This window comes from Malania oleifera, chromosome 10 (genome assembly GCF_029873635.1).
Source record: "Malania oleifera isolate guangnan ecotype guangnan chromosome 10, ASM2987363v1, whole genome shotgun sequence".
NCBI lineage: Eukaryota > Viridiplantae > Streptophyta > Magnoliopsida > Santalales > Ximeniaceae > Malania > Malania oleifera.
In genome coordinates, this window is record NC_080426.1 from 80317815 (window position 1) to 80337001 (window position 19187).

The 19187-nt window shown below is 34.5% G+C and overlaps 1 protein-coding gene across 8 annotated transcripts in view; it reads left to right on the forward strand.

The window, feature by feature from the left end:
• Positions 1–512: 512 nt before the first annotated feature.
• The window catches only part of LOC131165980 (MADS-box protein SOC1), a 71898-nt gene continuing 53223 nt past the window's right edge, over positions 513–19187 (forward strand). For 5 of the 8 annotated variants that reach the window (XR_009139697.1, XR_009139699.1, XR_009139698.1 and 2 more), the window contains exons 1-2: positions 791–1106; positions 1337–1596. Coding sequence is in view for 5 of the 8 variants with exons in the window: in XM_058124183.1 (XP_057980166.1) it covers positions 1415–1596 (182 nt within the window). In the remaining 3 variants the exon portion in view is untranslated. Of the gene's footprint in view, positions 1107–1226; positions 1597–19187 lie in introns of all 8 variants that reach the window. The other 3 variants (XM_058124179.1, XM_058124182.1, XM_058124181.1) reach the window with 3 other exon arrangements.

The following is a 19187-nucleotide window of genomic DNA, read 5'->3' on the forward strand; positions in this document are numbered from 1 at the left end:
TACATGAGTGATTATTAATATGATACTATTTATTTTCAGAGTGGGTGAAGACAGGACCACCGAGAATTAGATGTTATGGGGAATGAAGACGTCTGGTGAGAGACGCTATTCATAGTACAACGTACCCACAAATGAAGAAACAACAGCGAACGCAAGTGGACGCAGAGGCCATGTGACGAGGGTTAGAGAAGGTCTACTACAACAACATACAATATTATATATATGTATAAAATTATATGTATGTATATGTTTGTGTGTGCGCGTGCGCGCGCACTTGTGGTTGTGTGCTTGATAATCACATCACAATTAAATTCACAGCTTGCTTGCTTCCTGCGTTTAGGACCTCTCATTGGTTAATCCCTGTACGTAGTTGTACGGAAGATGTTGATCCTTTATAACCCTCTCTTCCCATATAATTTTGACTGCCCCTGTTCCTTTTTCCTTCTTATTTTAACTTTCATATTCTTCGACATGTGGGAAGAAAAGAAAAAGGGCAGAGATGAGATGAGAGATGGTGAGAGTCAAGATGACGTCTCCCTTCTCCTCGTCCCTTTCTCTTTTAAGACTTTTCCACACAGCTTCTTCCACAGTTTTTCCTCCCTTTTTTAGTTTTTACCTTTTTCAAAACCAAATTCAAATTTTCTTTTTTTGGGGTTGTAGTTGTCGGTTTACTAAAACAAGCAAAAGATGAGCCTCCTCCGCTCCTGTGTCATTTTAAAATATATATTTCTTTCTTTATCTGGGTCTGGGTTGGGTTTCAAACCAGGGGGAAAAAGCAGACAGATAAACAGATAATATCATATTAATATATATATATATATATATATATATGGTCTACATATATATATATATATAGCTAGAGGAGGGAGCGAGGGAGGGAATAGGGAGGGTAAAAGATCAGATGCTGTGATTGATTGATTCTGGGTGCTTTTTCTTTTTGGTCACCAATTGAAGGCCAAAGTCCCTACGCAGCCTACGCCAGCTTCCCTCGTTCATTCCATTCATTTATATATATATGCAACACATCACAACCCACCTGCTGATTTCATAACCTCTTTCTTTCCATTTCTGCACCGAAAAGCTTTTTGGAGGGTACCGCTCATTTGGTAAGATTTCCCCTTTTTCTCAATGTTCCCCTTCACTGAATTTTTTTTTATTTCTCTTTTAGGATAGCTATCTAACCAGCTAGCTGTGTGCTGATGTTGTGAATAATATCTGGTGAATAGTGAGGTTTCTTCTTCTTCTTGTTCTTCTTCTTGGCGTTGTCGATCTGTGTAGGTATTCTATAGAACTTCTCACCTTTCAAAAATTATTAATTATGTTTTGGGGGGTTCAGTCCATGGTATAGATATATAGAGGAGAGATTAAGGAGGGAAGTCAGAGTGAGTAGAGTGGATCTGGAGAGGAGATCATCATGGTGAGAGGAAAGACGCAGATGAAGCGTATAGAGAACGCGACGAGCAGGCAGGTGACTTTCTCTAAGCGCCGAAATGGGCTGCTCAAGAAGGCTTACGAGCTTTCTGTTCTCTGCGACGCTGAGGTTGCTCTAATCATCTTCTCTTCCAGAGGCAAGCTCTACGAATTTGCCACTTCAAGGTACTCTATATGCCTTCACTACCTTATTTATGCAAATATATTTATACCTCTCTCTCTCTCTCTCTCTCTCTCTCCCCCATACAGATTTAAATTCTAGTTCTTTGTTTATTTTAGCTCATGGACCTCATGGTACGCGTTTGCATACGAGTCTAATTCATGTTTTTCATTCTCTATATTGATTCGTTGTTGTTGAAATCTGCTCTTACATTGGAATATTAGTAGGGATTCTTTCAATATTATTGCGTTTTCAATTTATTGATATATGCTATATATATATATATATATGTATATATGTATGTATAAGCAGTTGTGACTTTTACACCTTAATCAGGGTTATATGATTCAATATATTATATTTATTTATTTATTGGGTTGAAGATATGTGCAGACATACAACAATGAATGTAAAATTAGAGAGAAAAGAAAATAAGAAATGAAAACTACAATCCAAAAATTGAAATTTAAAACTAAAAACCAACAACCTAATTGGTCAATATTTATAAAAATAATATAAATTAAAATTTTAATTAAAAAATATTCATTTTCATCTTTAAATCAAATAATATTACAAAAATATAATTAAATAATAAACTTACAAATAATATACATTTAAAAAAAATACTATAATAAAAATAACATTTATTATAATTATTTTACTTAATTGTTCTGTTTTCAAAATTTATTTTACTATAAAAATTTTATTGGATATGACAATTGAATAATAGTAAAAAGTATTTTGTAATTGACTTTGTTATTATTATTATTTTTTAAAATTTAAATATATTTTTATTTTAATTATATTAAAGTTTATATGATCATTTAATATTTATTTTAATTTGAAATGTATAAAATGAATAATTTAATAAAAAAAACTATTTAAACATATTAAATTTATGCTAAAAGGTTTTCAAAACAATTAAAAAATCATAAAATCTGGTTTTCAACTTTTTTGATAAACAATTTAAAATCAGCAACAAAAAACTAACATAGACAAACGCAATTTTTTACTTCTTTGTGCGGAATTGGAAATATAAAGCGGAAAACAACAACGATACCAAACAAGTCTTGAATAGCTTGCCACCATTTGTTCTTTGGAAATCTTTTTCTTATTTTTGGTGTACAGTTTTCCACCTTTGCGTTGACATTAAAGAGGAAAATTGGGGAAATATTTTTATAATCAACTGAAAATTATTGATATATATATTGTCTGTGTGTGTATATATATTTGAAATCTCATTTTTTAAAATTTTTTTTTAAAAGGGTTAGTAATCTCTATGTCATATGCGTGTATAACTAAATAGGTAGGGCGGAAATCCTCCACCACTTTAGACACACTCTACAGCTTGCTGTACTGAATATAATCATATCAGTGTACCTGAGGGTGTCTTTCATTTTTATTTTTATTTCTTTTTAAAATCATTCAAAGCGCCTGTGTCCTTTTCACTTGAAAGCTCTTATTAAAATTGTCTATATTCTCAGGTCCTCAGGTGTGTTCCTTGGTGCAGTACTGACTGTGAATAATTGGTTTTTTTCATTGTTCTTAATTGCACCAGTCAAATTAAGTTGCTGTCAGTTAATTACATTCAAAACAAGTCTAGTTCCCATATGATATTTTGTGGGCACAGGTATCAATGCTAATAGTTGATTGATGTTATATATAATGTAATAATGACGTGGTTGTGTGCAATGTTGCAAACGGGCAGAGCTGAAATAAGCTTCAACCATCTTCAAGTTTATTTTTATCATTAAAAATTTAAAAGGTCCAGAATACTCCAAGCATGTTGAAGTTTTTAACCAAGCTTGATGTTGAGTTGAGTTTAAATTCATTTTAAATATGTACTTGTTCTAACTTTTTTATTAAATTATTCATTGAGAGGTTAAGCGGAGTTTGAGCTCTCTACTATAGTTTAGTTAATTTCAATAAAGACAAACTTATTTGATAAATTTATGAAATGAAGATACGTAAACACATTTATGTTATTGTGTCGGTTTTTTTTTTTTCTTTCTTACAAGTGCTTGCAACTTCTTAGGGTGAACGAGCTAGTTTGCAACTCTCGCCACTCAACTTTCTATACTCGAAGTAGAGCATTGAGGTTAGCTTTGAAGACAGAATTTAAGAGTGAGATTAAGTGGGTTGCAAAAATGACATCTTTTTTAGGGCTCTTATTTGGACCTTTAAATGAGTCCAAAATGAGCATACAAAGGAATTGATTATGAGCTTAAACGGGTCAAATTCAGTCTTATTCTGCCTAAACTCACTACTTACTGAGTCGAATTACAAAGTTATTACTTTTATTCATCTACAACCTTACTAGTAGTTGTGCACAGGCAAATTTTATCTCATTGACAAATTAATGTTACAATTTTTGGATCTTTATCTTTAAAAGGTTTCTATTTTTATCTTTTACTCTTTTTTCCTTGGGAAGGTATTTTAGTCTTTCATACTAGACTATCTAGATTTGAGAAATTAGAAAAGAATAAGTGATGAAGATAAAATTAAAAAGTCAGATTAAGTAGGTTGCAAAAATGGCATATTTATTGCGACTCTTATTTGGATCTTTAAATGAACTTGTGAGTAAGCTTTTAAAGGGACCTAGTCCAAACATAATAATGAGTCCAAGATTAGCATACAAAGGAATTGCTTACGAGAAGGGGTTAAATTCAGTCTTATTCTGTCTAAACTCGCTAATTGAATCAGCATAGAAAATAGGCTTGAGAATGACCCACTTATGCAAATGAATGATTCTTACCGAGTTTGTTCACAACTGACTTTTGTTCGTCTGCAACCCTACTAGTAGTTGTGCGTAGGCAAACGTTATCTCATTGACAAATTAATGTTCTAAACCTTTGGATATTTATCTTCTCTTTAAAAGGTTTCTATTTTTATCTTTTACTCTTTTTTTTTTTTAATCCTTGGGAAGGTATTTTAGTCTTTCATACTAAATTATCTAGATTTAATTTTAGCTTGCCTTGGATATGTTTACTTGTTCGTTTGTTCCCCCTCCCACCTGCGCCCCCCCCAACCCCCGCCTCATAAATAAAATGGCACCTAAGATTCCCACAATAGGAGTTTCATAATACAACTTCTATCCTTTAATCCTTTATGCGAAACAAACTCCTCTTAGGGGATATATGGAAACAAGAGAAGAAACTTTACACCGAAGGTACAATTGTATTTAAACAAAGGGCAGCCCGGTGCACAAAACTCCCACGTTTGTGGGGTTCGGGGAAGGGGTGGACCACAATGGGTCTATAGTACGTAGCCTTGCCTTACATTTTTGTAAGAGGTTGTTTTTTTTTTTGTATTTAAATAAAAATAAAATAATTTAAGACATGATGATGATGAAGGGACTTGCGGAATAGTCCTAAGATCCAGTTGTAGTGCATACGGATAACAAAAAAAAAAAAAAAATCTGATCATGCAAACCCTAATTACGTGATTAGGATTATACCTACGAGATCTGTTTGGTTTGATATCAAATCTATAAGTACGAAAATGAGCTCTTGAAGATGACTAGGAATCTTCTACTGTATTCCTTGAACATGATTTGCTTTTGAGATAGTGGGTTCATATGCAACTGCTAGGGTTTTTTTCTCTCACAAAAAATGTCTGTCTCTATGAGAGTTCGCTCGTCTCACCCTAACTACTGAATGAAGCGCGTGTACATAGGTTACAGCAGGGACCTCTGGGCAAATATGACTAAGGCTTCCCACGTAATTAAGAATTCCTAATCTGACCCGAATTTATCCTTAATTATGTTAATTATAATTCATACCACCAAAGAATTATAATTGCACTCCTTGTCATATTTGAAATTAAATTTCGAGCTCCTATTATTAAATTATTATTTATCTCCCCACATAAAGATTATAGATAACCGTCTATTAAATTAAATTATTGACAATTTAATTAATTGATATATTAATTCCCTGAGACCTTCCACTTAACTTATTTGATGTATTAGATTCAAAATCCACCTGTAGGATTTGACACAATAAAAACTTATAAGCTTCCTTAAGGGGGTATCATCAATCCCGATATTGGGATGTGGATTCCATCAATAATTAATGTTCATCATACACATAACGTCATCACCCAACACACTGAGTTTTTTGACCCATAAAGAATCTCACTCTTCTATAAATCAAAGTAATAAACACTATATGCACGTGTCCAATAATCATATCAGGATTAAGAGTATAAGCACTCATAATAACCATGAGGTATTAGTTGTTTTATATAGTTAGTATAAGAACAATTACCTTAAGACGATCTTGTTCAATACACACAAAGTGTACTAGCACAAGGAGTTGGAACTGTTTGATTCCCAATAATCTAGACAGACCTATTAAAACCTTGTGCTACAGTCCTACCAATGGTGTTTCCAGTTTCATTTAACACTGTGAACAATAAACTTATATTCTATAAGAATCGATGATCTAATTTTCTGTGAATAAGTCGTACTCTACACACTAGATCACCTATTATATAAAATAAAAGGCACACATGCATAATCATTAAATAAATGATGCTAGACAAACATTGCTCACAAAGATTCTCATTAAAATGGAATAACTGAAGTTATTAATAAATACTAAAACTGATTGCATAAAACATATCTTTCAGTATAAATCCCTAACAGACGAGTCTTTAATTGTGGGTTAGTTTGACTAAATTACATATTAGTAATGATAGCAATCTCATTATATTATCCCTACCTTATAATATCTCATTGTTCGTGATTTAGCCACATAATCCACTTGTCAAGGAAAGGTGGATTATATTTGAAGGACTGTATCACCAATATTTTTCTAAGCGAGTAGTTGTCATGTTTATGTCATATTTGAATAAAATATCAACACTTAATGTCGTGAACCGACTATTTTTACACCTCTATAAAAGGACCGTGCGGCGCTAGCTAAAGCACTCTTGCTTAGCTAGCCAACCTATCGTTTATCACAATTCACCCACGAAACACTTTCATTATCATTCAATCAAATAACAATGGAAGTAGTAAGCAATTAAGAAAGTAGTGGCAAGTAAGCATTGTATGTTTAGCGAGGGAGGCAAGTAGGCTAAACACATTGACAATAGCTAGTGAGTTTTATAAGATTGATGAACACTCACCCTCCCCTAAAGAGCTTTATATGCAATTCTCATCCTAACACTAGGAAACATCAAAGTGACCGAGAAGTCATACTGCCTTATTTTCTATACAAAGAAACAATTAGTAGAAAATAAACTTACACTAGTATTTACATGATGGAAACCCATCCTAAACACGCGAGATAAGCTGTAACAGGCAAGCATAATGCCCTAAATAAGTTAGGCTCGTGATGCTCCCCCACTTATGCGGTCGGTGTCCTCATAGACTTTGACACTAGGTACACTTCAACTTTGTCCACGAACGATTGCATATCTTCCGCAGAATTCTAGTTGATTTCTTCATCACCAAGGACTTTTTACTTCACTAAGAACTCGTGCCGCTTCTTTCTTGAGGATATGAACTTTCTATCTGCAAGGATATGTTTAACTTCACATCTGTTAGGTTGCACTATCTTCAACTCTGCTATGTTTGACTGACTTATGCTTGGATCATCGGTGTCGACGTTGAATGGCTTGAGGCAACTGACGTGAAACACAGGATGCACTTTTATCTAGTTGAAGTGTTGTGGTCTTCCCCCCTAATCTTCTCACTTCTTCATCTTCTTAGAAGCTTTCTTCATATAGGCTCGGGTAATCTTTGGATTTTGTCTCCATTATCTGGTGAAGATGTACGCCATGGCCTGTAACAAGCTCAAAAGGGCTCTTGTTGGTTGTTGAGATCTTTTGGGCATTGAAACATAATTGAGCCACATTAAGTAGTTGCACCCAATTCGTCTGGTTGTCATTGACGAAATGGCGCAAGTACTCTTCTAGTAGCCCATTGAATCTCTCCATCTTTCCATCTTTCTGTCAGTGATAACACGAAGAGATGTCAAGATTTGAATAAAGGATTCTTAAAAGTTATGTCCAGAAGTTGCCGGTGAATCGCGAGTCTCGATCACTAACAATGTCTTAGGGAACACCTCAATATTTCACAACATTCGTAACGAATAATTGTGTCGTCTCCTCTGCGAAACAGTACTTTGGTACGACTATGAATGTACTATAATTTGAAAAACTGTATATAACCACAAGTATAGACCTTGCATCTCCCACTCTAGAATGGTTGGTGATGAAGTTCAGTGAGACGCTTTCCCATGGTTTGGATGGTATTGGTAGGGGCTCCAGCAGCCCTGCACTCTTCTTTCGCTCCACTTTGTCTTGTTGGCAAGCGAGACAAGTTCGGGTATAATCAACCACATCATCACGTATGTGCGGCCAATAATACCGCTGCTTCAGTAGTTCTGTCATTGGAGTCATTCTCTGCGAATACCCCTCCACGAACTTCCTGTAATAATTGGTAAGGCCAAGAAAGGAATGCAACTCCTTCACTATTGTGGGGATCTTCCATTCTTGAATCACCCATAACTTCTCCATATCCCTCCGAATATGACCTTGGTCAATCACATGACCTAGGCATTTGATGCTCTGCTGAGCAAAAAAGCACTTCTCTTTCTTCACATACAGACTGGTTCCCCCTCAGTCTGTCGAACACCTTCCGTAGATGCTCTTTATGCTTTCTCTGAAACAACACTGGTGTTCCCAACGGTGCTTTAGAAGGGCGAACATATCCCGCATCCAATAACTCATTAAGTTGTTTCTTCCGCTCTACTAGCTCTGGAGGCGCCATCTGATTTGGCCCTTTAGCAGGTGGTTTTATTCCTAGCAACAAATCGATCCCATGCTCCATAGCTCGTCGTGGAGGCAAGTTATGAGGTAGCATCCAACATCACCTCCTTATACTCATCTAACACTACTTGGATGGTCGTAGGCACTAGCTCTTGGCCTACTTGTTCATCTACCACCACTGTGGCTAGATATGTCTGCTCATCTTTTCTCAGTCCCTTCTTGAGTTGCATGACTGAAAGGAACTAACCATCGTATCCTTTCCTTGCAACGACTTGCACCATACACGAGTGATCTCCCATCAGACATAGGAAACCAGTAAAAGGCATTAGCATTGCCTTCGTCCCCCTCAAGAATTTCATTCCCAAAATGACTGGAAAGTCATCCAATGGCACCGTTGTTAAATTTGCATGACCTTCCCACTATTTAAGCTTCACAGTCACTTGCTTGGCTACTCTCAGAGTAGGTTGGGCTAAAGAATTAACTGTTTTCATGCGTCTTGAATCATCCTCTAAGGATAAGTTAAGTCTCCATACTTCTAGCTACAAAAAAAAAAAATTATGAGTAGCCCCGGTATCCACCATAACACGGGTACACTTCTCATTGATCCTTAAGTCCACAAACATCAGTCCTTTTGTTTGTGTAACTTTTGGAGCCTTCAACTGCTTTTCTAATGCGCTCACCTGGATCATTGCACTCACTCTTAGGGTATCCTCCTTTTCTGCATCGCTTTCCACCACTTGTTTTGAAGTGGAAGCTTGTAAGGCATTGAGGGATCCCTTGTGTGGGCACTCCATAACTCTATGAGGGCCTCCACACAAGTAGCATGAAATTTTACCCTTTCTATTGGGTGTGTTAAATCCTCGAGACGATGAAACTTCTTTTGATGTTGAGGCCTTATAGTCAGCTCCCCCATTTTTTGGGTTTGGCTTTCTTGAAAGACTTTCCACTATTTACCACTCTGCCAAACTCTTTGGAGGAAGTGGTATTATCACCAGCGCAGTCAGTCAAACGTTCTGTGGTAGCTTGTATAGTGGACAAGTCTTGAACTCTTTGCCTATGAAGTTCTGTTCTTGCCCATGGTTTCAACCCCTCAAAAAAATAGAATAGCTTATCCATTTCCAACATGTCTTGGATATCCAACATCAACGCAAAAAATTGTTTAACATACTCCCTAATTGACCTAGCATGCTCGAGGTCTCTTAGCTTTGTCCTAGCATTGTACTCAACGTTCTCAGGAATGAATTGGACCTTGAGCTCTCTCTTCAAGTCTGCCCAACTATCCACTACACAATGTCCATTTTCAGTTTCATTGTACTTGGTATGCCACCACAGTTTGGCGTCACCAAAAAAGTACATGGTCGCGGTATCCACTTTCTCCTGTTCTAAAACCTTCGTCACAGCGCGCAAGTATTGCTCCATGTCAAAGAAGAAGTTCTCCAACTCCTTGGCATCACGAGCACCCCCATATGTCTTGTGTTTTGGTACCTTGGTCTTGCTAAACCCTAGAGTGTTAGAGTTTCCCATAACAAGAACCATCATATTCATATTTGCATCTAGATAATCTATCCGAGACTGCAAAGTTTCCATAGTGTGTTCAAAGTCCTCTAAAATTTCATCTAATAAACTTGCCTGATGCTTTTATGATCCCATCACTCCATCAACAATTTCCCTCAATTGGGCCATCTCCACGACCACATGGTTGGCTGTTGTCTCAGCCTGTGCTTCCAGCATGCTGATTCCCTCAACATTGGTTGGTGCCAAGGTCATTTACCAAAGCTTTCCCAATCCCGCAACAAAGGTAATTGAATTCACGTAGCATTTCACCGAGCTCTGTTACCAAGTGTCACAGGATGACTATTTTCACACCTTTGTGAAAGGACTGTGCGCCGCTAGTTAAAGCATTCTTGGTTAACTAGCCAGCCTATTGTTTACCAAAATTCATCCACAAAATACTTTCATTATCATTGAATCAAATAATAGCGGAAACAATAAGCAATTATGAAAGTAGTGGCAAGAAAGCAATAAACATCGAAGCAATGCAATTCATTAACACCTCCTTTAACATTGTGTGTTTAGCAAGGGACGCAAGCAGGCTAAACACGTTGACAATAGCTAGTAAATTTTACAAGATTGATGAACACTCACCCTCCCCTAATGAGCTTTACATGCAATTCTCATCCTGACACTAGCAAACATCAGGGTGATTGAGAAGTCATACTACCTTATTTGACATATAGAGAAAAAATTAGTAGAAAATAAACCTACACTAGTATTTACATAATGGAAACTCATCCCAAACACATGAGACAAGCGGTCATAGGCAAGCATAATGCCCTGAACAAGTTGGGCTCGTGACGCTTAACACGTATATATTTTCATATGTAAAGTACATTGTCAATGTCAAACAGTATTTTACACTTCTACTTTCTGTGGATACTCCTCTCATACTTTTCAAACATTCTTTAGGCTCATAATAGTACATTATAATTGATACAAATTATTTTATTATATTTATGCAGAATTATAAATTCTAAAAAAAGAAGAACAACCAAAATGTTAGTTTTTTTGAAGAAAATTTACAGCAAATATCAATAGTTACAATGCTTGAAGTGATATATTGGAAATGTATAAAAATAAAAAAAGGAAGATGTATATGTATTTACATTGTTTTTTTCTAATGTAGAATATTATATGCATATTGAACTTAATATTTGTGACAATATGTTTAAGTATGATATTATATAATTATTAGTTAGCATTTTCCTCTTTGGTAGTGTCATATTTTTATGACTTGTCATGTTTGAATATTTGTTTCATGCTGTGTACTTGTATGTAAGCTGCGTCTGCGTCGTGTTTCATAAGTTTTAAGAAACGAATTGTAAGGCTATGTGAAAGGAGGGATGCATGGGGGTTAGAAAGAATTTCTGATCCATTATAGGCATTTATCTCATTACTATCTAAAATATTAGGTCCTTGTTTTTTTAATTATTGACCAATCTTCTATTCAGGCTGAAACTATTAAGGGACTTAATAGTTAGACCAACTTGCTGAAGCATTAGATTAAACCAACATTTTCTGTTTGAAAATCTCGTTCATTTCATTGTCATTCCGAAGTCAGCTGCGGAAACTAATTCATTTTGTTTTGATGATAACATGGATTATCTTTGTGGTGTATAAATTGTTTTGGAGCATTGCCCAAAGTGGTCATTCATTCTGTTGTCATTCATTTCCATCAATTCATTTTGATCCACTGATCTTATAGTTGTTATCTTTCTACATATTCAATCCTTTGGTGTACTTCTCATCATTTCATTGGTTTTTACTTCTATGGGATTGAGTTATCTATTGTGAAAAATTGCAGAAAATCATGATTAACCTTTCATGAACACTCACTTGGCTCTAGAATTTCAGTTAGGTAGTCTCCCAAATGCACTGCAGTCCTTGTGTGCATGAAAAGGGTGGACAAATTAACAAGCAGTAGAATACAAATGGCATGGAATTCAAAACTAAAACCCCCTGGATAACTAAAACTTTCAATATAGGGTTCAAAAACTGATAGATAAAAAATAAATTAATGAAAATAAAAAGGAAAAAAATATATTCAGATGTCGATTTTAGGTGGACACTCAAAAGATTGACAAAGCTATGTGAAGCTTGTATGTTATGGGCAGTACAACCACTCTGTAAACCAATCCCCTAATTTTATGTTTCAAATCATCTTAATATGAATACTCAAATGATTTTTTGCAGTAGGAATCCTTTTCTTCATGTTTCTTGGGAAGGTATCAAATTAAAATTAGATGTGTGGACTACACATCCATTCTCAACATTGTAAAGGACCTATAAATTTTTATTTGAGAATTTTAACTGTCATAATGTGCAGTTTTAGAGACTTGATGCTTGACATATGGTGAGAAAAAAATTGTGAAAATAAGAGTTTCCTATATCGTTAAAGTTTGTTGGAGTCATGACTAAAATTTTATTTAACCTAGGTGTAATTATCAACAGCAGTTTGATGAAGTGTGAGTTTGGAATTTTAAGCATCGTGGGGCTCCTTAGTTTTTGTTAAATTAGACAACCCTATAGCTGAGAGGAAAAGAGGTTGGTGACTTTGGATCATTCCGTTGTTTCCCTTGTTTGTGGTGTGATCAAGAATGCTGATTAGAATTTAGAAAACATTTATACTTAGATCCATAAACTTAGTAAAAATTTATATTTACACCTTTAGAATTCATTACAATTGGGAGAAAGTTTGCACTTGCTTCCTCAACTATCTCAGTTTTTAAATAAGCATTTAAACTGTAGTTGATTATTTCATGCTCTGATATTGGGACTTCGATGCTTAATTAAAATCCTACTTCTTCCCCTAACGATATGTGACAATTAGAAAACCATAGCAGAAACAAAGAAACAAGTAGTTGAACTTTTAGCCTCTAGTTTCATATACCAATCTTAGGCCTTTTTTTATTTGGACAAAAATATCAATATTAGGCTGGTATGCTACACATATGGCTTTGACTTAAATTTATTCCTTTAAATGCTTGCTTTATTAAGAGATGGCCTAAATGCTTTTAAGAAGTGACTACATTCAGTCCTTTCTTCCTCTCACATTTTTGTGGATGTCAAGAAATTTCTTGATCCGATTTATATGTGTTTTTTCCTTAATCATATAAAGGCAAAGTCACATAGCTAGGTTAATTATTGTTGAACTCTTTAGCAAGCAAAGAGTAAAAGTTGAGGCATCCACCAAAAAAATTGTTCTTGTGCTCGATATGGGCTTTTGGATGTCGATATTGTCAAAACCTACATCAGTCTTACAACTGTCACTTTTATCAATTAAAAAAAAGTTTAATTAAGTCTTGAGATTGAATAGATTTGTAATGTACGTGTAATAGTGTTTGGCATTTGAGATCGACACCACTTATGATCGATGGTACAAGAGAAGAAGGGGTTGAATTCAGTTTCTGCTCATTTCACCTCCAAGTGAAAATTAAAAAAGTTTGCACATTATGTTCCCAATTATTGAAGTAAAATTTAGGCCATGTTGAGGGGTGATTTTAATAGAGAGAATCAGTGACTACAAGAGTCTCTTTTAATTAGTTGTTGAAAACAAAATTTGCTTTCCCTTCTTTAGTTTTTAGGTATGTCAGAAGAAATAAAAAACTAGTTTTTGCCTAGGGGAATTGAAAAATGTGTTCAAATCCATGAACAAGAGAATCAAAACCTTGTCCAACAGCTGCCAAGGTAATGCAGCGAATAGGAGCAAATGATAAGAAAAAAAATAGCAAACAAATAGCTGAAAACGTTGCATAAAAAATCCAGAATACGGTAAAAAATTGTAGCCAGAACTTATGATTAAAAAAAAAAAAGAGAAGCAAAGGCTTAAAAGAAAATGTATCTAATTGAGTTGAAAGAAAAAGAAAGAACTGAAAATTGTAGCAAATTGCAGCAAAGTCCCAAAAACAATTCCAGCCAAAAAGGAAACAAAAAATAAAGAATTTTTTTTTTGCAGAAATAGGGAGAGAAATCGTAAGAACAAAATATAATTCATGAAAAACCAAAAGAAGACTAGATAAATGCAAAAGATATAAAACAAAAGCCGACAGAAACTCACAGGAGAAAAATGGAAAAAGGAGAAAAAATAGCATCATATTGCAACAAAAGCCACAAAATTGTTACTTAAATAGTAGCATTAAAAAGCAGCAAAAACAGCAGCATAAAAATCAAAATGTACAAGAAGACAACAAAGAAAAAAACATGTAATTTGAGCTAAAAAGGCCGCAATATTTATGCGGAAGACAGTAAAAGTTACAACAACCAATTCAAATAAATAAATGAGTTCAAGTAGATTAATTTACACTAAATTAGCAAATTGAGTCAACCTAATTCTCCACACTTTCTTGGGTTGTGTCAACACCGGGTTAAGATGTCCCATTTTGGTTGCCAATATTTTGATGATCTGAGAAAACCAACTGACATAGATAAAATAATTGGTTTCCTTAACTTTTGTTTATAAATGGAATTTTCAGTTTTTTTTTTTTTTTTTTTGAACTTTTTAAAAGGTAAAATAAAGTAAAATTCTTATTAAAAAGAGATCTAGTTTGGGAGTACCGCTGTGAATAGGTAAGATCGACTTTTAAACCATCTTTAAATGAGGTTTGAAAAATCTAATACCCTAAAATACTCATTCTAATAATGGTTATTGCACTTACTTTATGTGAATGTTTGTGTCTCCCTTTTTGAAGTTCAAATTTTGAGAAAAAATGTTTCAATTGGTATAAAACACTCTTGCAGGATCTGTCAATTTCTACAGATTTTCTTTTTTATTTAAATTTTGAAAATCAAAATTTAAACCCTTAATCCCTTTTGAAAAGGTCTTCATAGAATTTGGGAGGGGTATTTGCCCTATGAATACTAGTTTGAATACTTTTACAAAAACCTTAAACAAAGTATACATAACAAATAAGGGAAATAAGTAGGGAGGAAAACTTAGTCTTTAAAGATTTTTCTTAATCTATCAAAGTACATTGCCTATATATTCTCCATAAGAGGAATCAAACCATTTGTAGTTCGCCATAACATTTCAAAAAGGTTTTTTAGAAAACATTTTGATGACTTTTAGAAAACACCTGAATTTTTTGAAACCACTTGAAACCTAAGTTGAAAAATCATTGTTTTTTTATTTATTAGAAAACTGATTTTTGAATGAAAACTCTATAAAACAGAGATTAAAATCAAGTTAAACTTTTAGAAAAACTTAATTTTCTACTCTCAAGCCATTTCATGGGTGATTGTTTCAAAAAAAAATATTTTTTACGTTTTTAAACTTGAAAAACTGTGTATTTTTGTGGGAGAATCACAAACTTAGATTAAATTAATCTTAGTTGAAAAGTTCTCAAGAACATCCAAAGCCACATCATGGATATATGACTCCAAAATCTGGTTTGAAATTTTGCAAAATTAGAAAACTTTTTGAAAATTTATGACTTCATTTTTTAAATGAAAACTTCTTTTTTTTTGGAATGGAAAAACCATGAAAATGCTCAATAAAACAGCATCCAAACTTGACCAAATTAAATATACTTTGATGACTGTACAGACTAAAAAAAGACATGAAATCTTGAAGAAAATCACGAAAAAAAATGCAAAAATATGCACTATTGGGAGTAGGCGGTTGACTGTTTGGTAGCCTAGTGACTACTTTACTAAACTATCGATGGTGCAGTTGATTGCGCTTGCAAGCGGGTTGACATATGCAAGCAAAAATTTGGTAAAACTGCATTTTTTGAACCTTAGGCCATGCTTTTTCCAAGTAACCAAGGTAAAAACATATTCTACCATTCCTAGCATGCATAATTGATGTAAGCAAATGGAGAAATCATGGTGACTTAAACTTGTACATTTCAAAACATATCAACATGCTTTTCTATGTAAAACTTACATTTAACATTTGAAAAAAAAAAAAAAAAACATTAGGTACTAACCTTGATGATGAATAAACTTTTGTAGATTAAGTGGAGGCCACTCTCACTTTAATGCACACCCTAAACACTCAAACAATGATGACCAGAGAGATGGATTCCTTTCTTTAAACTTTCAATATAACCCACTATTTTTCCAAAGAAGTGCATAGAACACTTAGATATTTTTATCTCCTTGACCCCACTTGGACGTGCCCGTATCTCTCTCCCTTCAATGGGATGGATGGAGGGAAACGACTTTTTGAATTTAAATTTTGAATATTCAAAATTCAATCTACCAAACGCCAACTGCCAATGTTGTTGCGTGACATGTGGTAACTCCTAATGGAAATTTTGCATAATGTGTTGACTGGTAAAAGTTGTCAGGATATATTCATCTAGAAGCCTGCCCCTGATGGTAATTTCTCTACAAAAACGACATGGGAGGCAGTGAAGAGCAGAAGTGAAAATTTTGTGTGGAATGACTGGTTTTGACATTCTTCATTGCCCAGAAGAATCTCAATGAGTTTATGGAAAACTTGGTTCAAATGCTTGGCAATTGATGATAGAATTCAGGTAGAAGGAATATCGATGGCTTCAACATGTGATTGCTGCGTGCAGAGAAGTCAAGAAAATACTAATCACATTCTTTCTTTAGGCGAGGTGGTTTCAGAGGTTTGGCGTCGGGCTAGTGTGGTGTTAGGGATCCCCTTTTAGTGGTTCCTTTCCTAGAAAAACAGAATTGCAAACTGGATCCACTATACTCGAAAATCTTCTTTTAAAGGTATTTTAATCGAACTGATTCCGCGTTGGATTGCATGGTGCCTCTGTAATCGAAGATGCAAAGCGAGAATGGAAGGAGTATATCAAAGTGCGGATCAGATGTGGAGAAGTGTTCGATATTGGGTTAGTTTTTTAGCTGAGAGCACTAATTCTTTTTGAAAATTAAAAATGTCGGACATTATGATTTTGAAGGAGTTTCGAAGTAAGCATTAGGGAGTTTGTGTCAGGACTAAAAAAATTATTTCGTGGGTTAAACTTCCAATAGGGTGGATAAAATTTAATTTTGATGGGAGCTGTCGGGGCAATCTGGGTGTTTCAGAAGGTGGAGGAATTATTCGGGACTGTCATGGCATGGTGAAAGCGGTTTTTTCAAACTATTTTGGCAATGGTACGAATAATAGTGCGGAATTAAAAGTAATACTGGAAGAAATTCGTTTATGCAAATGACTTCATTATTTTAATGTGATTATTGAAAGTGACTCGCGAATTATTGTTGGTTGGTTTCGAAAAGGTAGATGCACCTTGTGGTATCTTTGGAATTTTTTGGAGGACCTCGTGGTGGAACTAGAAGGAGTGAACTTCATGGTGATCCATCAATATAGAGAAGGCGCGCAATAGTATGGCTGATTTTCTTATTAGAGAAGGAGAAATGGGAAACAATATCATCTACGAAGAACAACATTTTTTAACATGTTCTCTGAAAGGTATCTTTCGGATGGATATGTTGGGTCTTACTTCCTTTTGTCATTAGTTCAACCTCTCGATTTTTGTTTGCTGGGTTTAGGTTTGTTTAAAGTATTTTGATTTTATCTAGGCCTATTTAGATATGTTTCTTATTTAGCATTATTTAGATTTGTTGTCTTGGTTTGGTTGGTTTTCAAGAGGGTTTTAATTTCATTATCTGCAATCTCCCAATGCTTGTCTTGTAACCGCGATATTCCTCCGCCAAAAGTGAGGGCATATCAATAAAGATATTCATTAAAAAAAAAAAAAAAAACTTTAGGACACATGACATGCCTAGATCTCCTAACCAATCATAAGAAAACAACTCAAAAATTAAAATTTCTCCTTGGCCGGTTGACTGCCTGCATAAACCAATTGCCCTTGGTGGTGCCAAATAATGGAAGGAGTGAAAGGGGTCGATCGACCACCCAAAGGTGGCCGATTGACCACCTTATGCTGCCTCTTCTTTCCTTGTGTTTTTGGACCTATCTTTTCACATATTCATCTCGGTCTTTGTTTTATTGGGTTAAAAAGACCATTTGCAGGTTACCATTAGGTGAATAGATTGTCTCCATAAATTTCAGGAAGGCAACAAAGTAGAGCATTTAGTTAAGGAAAGCTAGCATTCATTTGAAAGAGTTCAAAAGTGCTCTTTCATATCAATTGGAATGGATAAAGCAAAAGTTCACCATATCTTGTGCAATAGATATCTTTAGTTTAGTTGAAAGAATGTGGATTGTGAGGTTCGAACTCTAGATCTGTTGCTCATAAAGGCCATAACCCCATGTTAAACGACCACTTTACCTAAAAAAGATTTTTTTTTTTTTTTGGGTTTTAAGACAACTCAAAAATAGATATTCTTACAACATTCCTCTTACATGTGACTTATATCCATTTCTTGAATGGAAGCCATTCTTAATCATTTAAGTGTTCCCATAACCAAGTTAGGGAAGCTATTTTACTATGAGAAAGAGATAGACCAGTGGAAGTCTATTCATTTATAAGATTATCATTTGTAGGATCCATCGTGCCTCTTTTATGAGATCAATGCCTTATCTTAGATACCATGTTACATAATAATTGCACATAAAAGCATAAGCTAGTAGGTTATTGGCCAACGATATGTATATTTTCTACTCATCATTTTTCTTATATACAACTTCATCTTGTAAGTGAAGAGGCAAACAAATGAATTTTAATGGTTGAACAAACATAAATAGAACACAATGCACTATAACATACTATAACATAGAACACAAGACTTGAACCTAGAACCTTTTAGAACAAAGCTTCAATACCATGTCAAAGAAACTATTCACCTAGAAGGCTTGAAATTTAAGCTTGTTAGATATGAGGCCCCTAGAATGACTTTGTTTCCCAAAAATTGTTCCCAAAGTGGGAACTCAAACAACTCCTCACTTGCACCAAAAAACTAGAGGATGACCTACAAAGTAAGAAGTATCTTAGAAGAGAGTGGAAAATAGGAAATAGAGTTGTAGAAAAAATTCTAAAAGGATGAAGAAATAAGAGAGATGATTGGAAACATATTAGAAGATATTATGGGAAGGAGAGAGAAAGACATAAAGAGAGAGAAAGATTTTGATATAAGGAGAGTGGGATAGGAAAGGAAGAGGATAAGGTGGCGCAGAGGCCAAAAATAATGCATTTTTGCATGAATATTTTTAGAGGTTTCGTATAAAATTAGCAAAATAAATATTTATTTCCCCACACCACCAAGTCAAACTTGGGGTTAAAAGCAAATTCCTGATTCTTTACCCTTGTTTATAACTAGATTTAAACTATTCTATACTTTTTAGACTCCCTTTTCCATAGATAAAAACCTTCTTTTA